The sequence below is a fragment of the Ursus maritimus genome, unplaced genomic scaffold (assembly GCF_017311325.1).
Source record: "Ursus maritimus isolate PB19 unplaced genomic scaffold, ASM1731132v1 scaffold_27, whole genome shotgun sequence".
NCBI lineage: Eukaryota > Metazoa > Chordata > Mammalia > Carnivora > Ursidae > Ursus > Ursus maritimus.
In genome coordinates this window covers 26391477-26398691 of record NW_024425230.1, presented here as the reverse complement: position 1 = coordinate 26398691, position 7215 = coordinate 26391477, and the positions used below count along the sequence as shown (strand labels likewise).

The 7215-nt window shown below is 59.8% G+C and overlaps 1 protein-coding gene across 1 annotated transcript; it reads right to left on the bottom strand.

Moving 5' to 3' along the window:
• Positions 1–690: 690 nt before the first annotated feature.
• CRABP1 (cellular retinoic acid binding protein 1) lies at positions 691–7109 on the bottom strand. The gene is made up of 4 exons (XM_040642920.1): positions 6963–7109; positions 6247–6425; positions 4306–4419; positions 691–973 (listed from the first exon to the last, which is right to left on the bottom strand). Exons 1-4 carry the CDS (start codon positions 7030–7032, stop codon positions 923–925), a joined length of 414 nt encoding a protein of 137 aa, XP_040498854.1. The 5' UTR covers positions 7033–7109; the 3' UTR covers positions 691–922.
• Positions 7110–7215: the final 106 nt, after the last annotated feature.

The following is a 7215-nucleotide window of genomic DNA, read 5'->3' as shown; positions in this document are numbered from 1 at the left end:
GGGGGGGGGGGTGACTCACTGCCCCCTACGTTCCACCTGGGTTTGGACAGTGGGCAGCCCAGGAAGATCAGAGATCGAAAGCTGGGAGGTCAGTATACTTAACCCCGCAGTTCCAAACCAAACCCCACCCCCACCCCACCCCCACCCCCACCCCACCCCCCACGTACATTGGGGCCATGGTGCAGACAGTGGCTACCTTCCTCCATGTCCTGCCACAGCTCCTGCATGGTGGCCTCCCTCCCAGGCTATAGCTCTTCTGGTCTGGTGACCCCTCTGCCCCTTCTGTCTGCAGGCGTAGGGGAGCAATGGTTCCTCTGTTACTAGGCAGAGGGCCACCCCATCCTTCACTGATTCCCTTCATCCTGTCCCGGTAAGTGCTTGTGTAAATAGTCCCTTTATTCTGGGCTCCCCTCAATCAACCTCTGAACCTGCCCCCCCCTTTCCTGCCAGGAGCCACCACGACACAGACTGATTCCATGAGGAAACAACCCTGTGAGGTCCAGACACCTGGATCTGCGGTCTCCATCCAGCTGGAGCGAGCCCGGCCTGCCTCCCCTGCTGCGTGCTCCGCGCCCGGGTCCCCAGCAGCGGGCTGAAGGCACCACACGGCCCAGCGCACTGCGAAGGACGGCAGGTACATGACGACCCCAGGCCGCAACTGAAGACGCAGCTCAAAGAAAGGAACAGCCGTGCGGTGTGGCCACCAGTTTAATGACAGACGAACCATGCAGAGGCCGGACTACGGAGCGCCAGGGACTCGGGGTACAGAGGCCTTGGGGGAAACCCTACAACACCGTCACGGGGGAAAGGGGGTCACCTAACGTCGCTATGGGGTAAGGGGGGGTCCACTGGCAGCTCAGACCTATGCCATTTCTCAGGGGAACATGCATCCCACTCCCAAAGTAGGGGCAAGCCGCCACCTTCACTCCCGAACGTAAATTCTCGTGCAGACCACGTCATCGGCGCCGAACGTCTGCAGAGAAGGAGACACAATCAGCAGATGCTTGTGCAAATACGTTTAAGGCACATCGCTAATAATGCCGTTTACTGCCCTGTTAAAAACCCTTTGTAACAGACGTTCAATTTCCTGTGCCATGTGCTCACGCAAACTGCTAAGGTCTTTTTTTTTTTCTTTTCTTTTTTTCCTCCCTTGAGCTCCACACGGGCAGAGAGGCAACTGGGGTGTGGAATTATATGCAGCTTTCCTTTGTTTCTGGAGCCCGTGAATAATGACGTAAGGAACGTTTGGGTTGAAAAATGAAACTGAAGGGGAGATGTCCCATTGGACATTTCGGAGGTGGTTCTGTCTCTTCAAATGACTTCAGGAGAGCAAAGGGCCTGGGTGGCCGGAGCCCAGGGGTCGTACGCTGGCCAGCCAGACGGGACGGCGCTGCAGAGCACGGCTGCCCGCCCCCAAGTCACCTGCAGACTGGAAAACGGGTCTGAGCTGCAAAGGGACAGCACCAGCCTCCAGACCCAGCTGTGCAGCAGACAGCGGGGGAGGGGGCACGGCCCTTCCTCTCTGGTTGGAGCAGAGTGGAGGGGAGGGGGCTCCAGGCAGGGCTGGAACGGAGCAGTGTGATCCCGAAGGCTCTTCCCGGTTCAAACGCTATGGCCCTTTGTCTGTCTGTCTGTGTGCTGTGCGGTGGGTCTGTGTGTGTGTGTGTGCTGTGCGGTGGCCACAAACCACTCCCCACACGGAGGCTTCTCTTGTGGCCCCTGAGGTGGGCTCCCCTACAAGGAAACCACCTTCACTCTCCCCAGACCGGCCGTTATGCCCGGGCCGCTCTCCGGGGCTCCCCCGGGCAGTCGGAACGGGGACACACAAAACTGAAGGTCGAGAACCCTGCAGTCTGCAGTCCCGACGCGGGCATGCGTGCCGATCCACTTCTCTGTAGCGCGTCCCTCGCTCTCAGATTCTCAAGGGCGCTCGAGGCCCCGGAGAGGCTGGGAGCCTGGATGGACCTGGACCTTCCGCTTCTCGCCCAGCCTGTCGGCTGGCCGTGGGAGGCTCTCAGGGAGCACGTGCTAGGACATTATCCCAACGTGTGTCTTGGGGAAACACCAGTCATGAGTGACCCTCCGGAAGCAAACACCCATCCCCAGCTTCTTTTCCAGGTGGGGGCTCCTGGTCACACGGGCTCACGTGTCCCTGCTCGGAGCACCTCTGTCTGCGGAGAAGGGGGCAGGGGGCAGGGCTTCCCACCAAAATTCGCCTCTAGGTGTGCCGACCTCTCAGCTCTGCCGACACGGAGCGTGTGGGGTTGTACTCTCCATCGCTGTAACTGCCCTCGTACCTGACACCTCCCCCAGGTCCCCCAGGTCCCCCAGGCCGACAAGAAATCACATTTCCAACCACATCTGAAGTGTCCTTCTCAGCCGGCACCCATGCTGAGAGGTTCCTGGAAGAAACTCTAGAATGTTCCAGAGTGGCTTGAGGGAGGACCCTCCCGTTTCCACAGAAGGCAACTTACAGCCCCCGGGGGACAATTTACTGTTGGCACTGGGAGAGCGTATTTCAACTTAACTAGGCTAATTTGCCTCTTGTTATAAGGAGACAGCATCTCCTGCGTTTTGGATTTATTAACGATAACAACCCTTGAAACAAAAGCCCATATTTCAGGTCTCCAATGCCAAGAATTAATGCTCCCTTTGAGGCCTGTCCTGTCCGATGAGCCAGGGAAGGATGCACGGGGGAGCTGGGGGTGGGAGCGGGTTGGAAGTCGTGGAGTCCTTGCCGCAGAACGGGCTCTGGCTGCTCGGGGATTACAAGGTTAATAAAATCACACTTTCTCACGGAGCAAACCGAGCACTCGACCCTCAGCCACGCTCAGAACCAAGAGCTTTGCTGACTCGGGTACCAGGGAACCTTTTTGTCCCTTTTTCTCCTAAATCCATGTCTCAGCCTCAAAGTGCTCCTCCAACCCCAAGTATTCCTTCCCTGGAAATGGCATTCACCAGGTTGCAAAGGAAGCCAGTCCCTTCTCTACGGAAGCAGAAGGGACTCGAAATCAGGGCAGGGAAGGGCAAGAGGAGAGACAGAGATCAAGCAGCCTCAGCTAGGTAACAGACACCACTCCCTTCAGGGTCTGCTCACGGGATCAACATGCAATTTCAGGGCTGAGAGCAACCCACCCGGGGATCAGACTTTAGCGGCAGCCCTCATTCCACAGCCTGGAAAGGGAAGGGCCACACCCCGATCGCGCAGCATGGCCGGCCCACGCCCCACTCTGCCGGCTCCCTCCCCAACACTGCAGGGTGACGTCGCTAAGGTGGGGCAGGCGGGCGGTCTTAGAGGGGAGATGGTAACAACAGGCCTCATGGAGAACAAAGGATAGCATTTCCGGGTTACCCACAGAGCTCTTCCCTTTCCTTGGTGTGTGTGTGTGTGTGTGTGTGTGTGCGTGTGAGCATGCATGTGCGCATGTGTGTACGTGCGTGTGCATGTGTGTACATGTGTGTGCCTGCATGTGTGTCTGCATATGCGCGCACATGTGTGTGTGTGTGTGTGTGTCTGCTGCAGGCAGGGTTGTGGCAAGGAAAGCCCAGTCTATTCGAAATACATAGGAAGAGTGACTGAGCCTCCCTTGTCCTCCCAGACTTCCTTTGCCCCAAAACCTAAAATAAAGGACGGGGTGGTGTGTGATTAAACCGTGGGGGTTTCTAAATTGGCCTCACCAGGTAAAGTTTGTGTGGCCAGGATTGTTTAAAATGTTTTAATCTGAGCACCTTGAAGGGAGAGCCCACCCTTCCCTGTTCTAAGGCCCCAGCCCCACACTGCAGGACACAGAGACCCCTCCCTGTTCTAAGGCCCCAGCCCTACAACACGGGACATGCAGAACTTTCCTGCAGCTGCAGGACTTATCTGGCTCCTGAAGGCCCCTGCAGTTGGTAAGTCTAGGGGTAAAAATGCTCTCTGAGGCTCTCAGTGCTGACGTGCTAAAATTCCTAAAATCTTTCCGTGGCAGCAAAATGGGCAACGAGAAGGGGAAAAAATCCCTCTGCAGAGTGAAAACCCCTGGGGCCTCCCAGAGCCCATGCACTCTGGCCTAGCGGGAAGGGAGGCCGGCTAGAGCGAGCCACGGAGTCGCCACGGGGACGCACAGTGGGGATGCTGCAGCCTGTCAAAGCCTTGCTTTGCCCCTGAGCCACGCCCCTCTCGACCACGGAACAATGACTGCCTGTGACCTCCACTGTCCCCTCAAGCTTTCTGCTCCAATTTTAACGCAGGGCCAACAGGGTCCCGCTCTCCGGGTGAGGGAGGATGGCACCCTCCGGGGTGGACTCAGGGGCCCAGGACCTCACCAGGATGAGCTCGTCGTTGGCCAGCTCGCGGGTCCAGTAGGTTTTGGGGCCGTCCCCCTCGAGGAGAGTTTGTGTGCAATGGATCTTGTTCTCATTCTCCCACGTGGCCAAACTCTGCAGGCAGGAAAACCATTAGTGACAGTAATTACAGTCTTGGCAGCGGGAGCAGAGACGACAGGGCGCACCGGACAGTCCCTGCCGTGCAGAGAAGCAACACATGGTCCCTGTCAGCAGGGCACAGAAGCCTATGGAGTCCAGACTCGGAGGGCCGGTCACAGGTTTATGGGGAATAAACAAACCTCGTATCCCCCCCTGCCCACGCACACACACGCTCTCTCCGAACCAGCAGGGCGTTAGGCATGCTTCACATCTCCAGGGAGAAAATTCAGAGCACGCAGTGACTCGTTTGTGTGCAAAAGGACTATCCCTTCGAGCAACTGGGATATTAAGGACAAGAAGCTTCCCACCAGAACCATACAATGCTAGAACTGCTAAGATGCCACATTTTCAAGCACGCTGTAGCCAGCGATAGGAGCCCTCTCCCCTGCATGGATTTTGGGATAACCCCTTCCTTTCCATGTGCAGACTGCTCTGATAAACCTGAGTATCTCTGGCTCTGAGGACAAAAACACCACCACCTTCCAGGTTACGCCCCTCTGAAAACATTCAAACACAAAACAGATCAACGGTCTTCATGCTACTGGACGTGGGGGGCAGCACAAAGCACAGCCCTCGACTTCGGGCTGGGGGGCCGATGCGGGGCGTGCACATACTTGCTTTCTAACGGATATCTGCCAGGCTGTTGCATGAACCTTTGTTTTTTTTTTTTTTTTTAATCAGAGCCACGGTCTCTAGCAGTGGCCACTGCTGCATGTCCCCAGCTGAGCCCTGTGGATGGCCAGGCCTGCTTCCTGTGACTCCCGGTCACTCTTACTACACCAACACACTCTTTTCTTTTTACAAACAGTGCAGTGAAGAGGGGCTCAGAGCCTGCCAGCTCCAAGCCTGGACGTCATTTTCTGGCCGTGCCAATTCTGTGGGCCAAACACTGCCATGGGGGTCAACCCCTGCGGCCAGGTTCTGTGTCCAGGGCGCCCAACTCTGCAGATCAGACAGGCACCCCTCAGGAAAGGGGAGACTCAATTCCTCGCTTTCTGGAGCGTTATTAGTATTTCTTTGTTTTGAACGCCAGGGAAAGGGAGGGAGACATTTTGTCGCCTTTTAAATAAGTGAGAGCAGGAGCGACAATTTTTCCACCTGCCCTCAAAATACACACTGACCGACCCTTCATTCTATTCGACCAAACGCAGTTTTTGCCCCTGGAAGAAAGGAATGTGCAGCCGCTGACTTCAGTCCACGGTCCGTCCCTGGGGCGGATATACCTACAAACACAAAACTCTTGCTCTTGGGGACTAAGAGGGCACTCAGTCCATCTACCGGCCAGAACTGGCCCCGCTTTGGGAAGGACTCCGCCTTTCCTTCAACAAACCAGGCTGAGGGCGGGAGGGAGGGGTGCTGGCCCACAAGACTGCTGAAACTGGATCCGGGGCGTCCCCTGGGGCGCGGGGAGCGGGGAAGGAGGGTGGGGAGCGACCGCTGCCGCTCCACCTGCGACAGGAGACGTGGCGGCGGCCCGGCCCCCCGCAACCCCGCGCCCGCGCCCGCGCCCGCTGCGGACGCCGCAGCCCAGGGCCCCGCCGCTCCACGCGCAGCTGTGAACGCCGAGGCGGCGGCTTGGGGTAGGTGGGGCTGGGCTGGGGAGGACCCTCTCCCGAGCCCGCGGAAACCCGCTCGCGCGAATCCCCTCTGCAAACCGCCAGTGCACGGCCTTGCAAGGAAAGCGCGCCACCGGCTGCAAAGGGAGGCAGGGGCGCGTCTGGCCGCAGCGATCGGCGCTGGGAGGAGGGGACCCCGGAACGCCGCCCGCCTCTGGGGCCTCACCCTGCACTTGCGTCCGTCCACGGTCTCCTCCTCGAAGCCTTCTCCGACCTTGAAGTTGATCTCGGTGGTGCGCACCGTGGTGGACGTCTTGATGTAGAACTGATCCCCGTCCTGGCGGATCTCCACGTGCGGCTTGGACGCAGCCGCCACCGCCACTTTCCGCAGCATGGCGTTCACACCTGCGCGGGGAAGGAGGGCTGCGCCACGGGCTCGGTCGCAGCGCCCGCCGCCGCTGCCCAAACCCTCAGCCTATAGATGGGGACCTCAAAACAGACCCGCTCCCCCCCAACCCTCGCCCCGAGTTTCGAGAGGAGAAACTGAGGCTCAGGGAGGGTAGGCAGCTTTCCCTGCGCAGCACGGTGAATTCGTGGCAGGGCTTGATCTCACACTGAGTCTCCAAATGTAAAGTCCCTCATCGTCCTTGGACTCCAGCAAGAATCTCCCCTCGCGCTGATCGAGCACGAGACGAGGCCGAACCGTCGGGGAAGGCGCCAAGCCTCCAGCAAACGTTTGTTCGCAGGGCGCGCAGCTCCCGGGCTCCACTCGCCGCTCCTGCCGGGGTGGCCTTGGATCGCTCCCCTCGCCCTCGCCCTCGCCCTCGCTTCCGCCCCGGGGACTCCCTCCCGCCTGCGCTGGTCCCGGAGCCCACCCCTGCGCGCCCGGGGCACCTCGGGGCCGCTCCTCCTCGTAGGCGCGCACCGACCGCGCCAGCTTACCCAGCGCCTTGAGGAGCTCGTCGAAATTCTCGCTGCTGCGCATCTTCCAGGTGCCGGCGAAGTTGGGCATGGCGAGGCGGCGGGCTGCGGCGGATTGCGGGCGGGCGGACGGGCGGGCGCGGACGGCGGCGGCGCGGCGGGTTCGCTGCGGGCTGCAGGGCGGACACTGACGCTCAGCGCCCAGCCTGCGCGCCGCGAGTCCCTGGGAGGGCGCCCCCCGCCCCGCCCCGCCCCGCCTCCGCCCCCCGCGGCC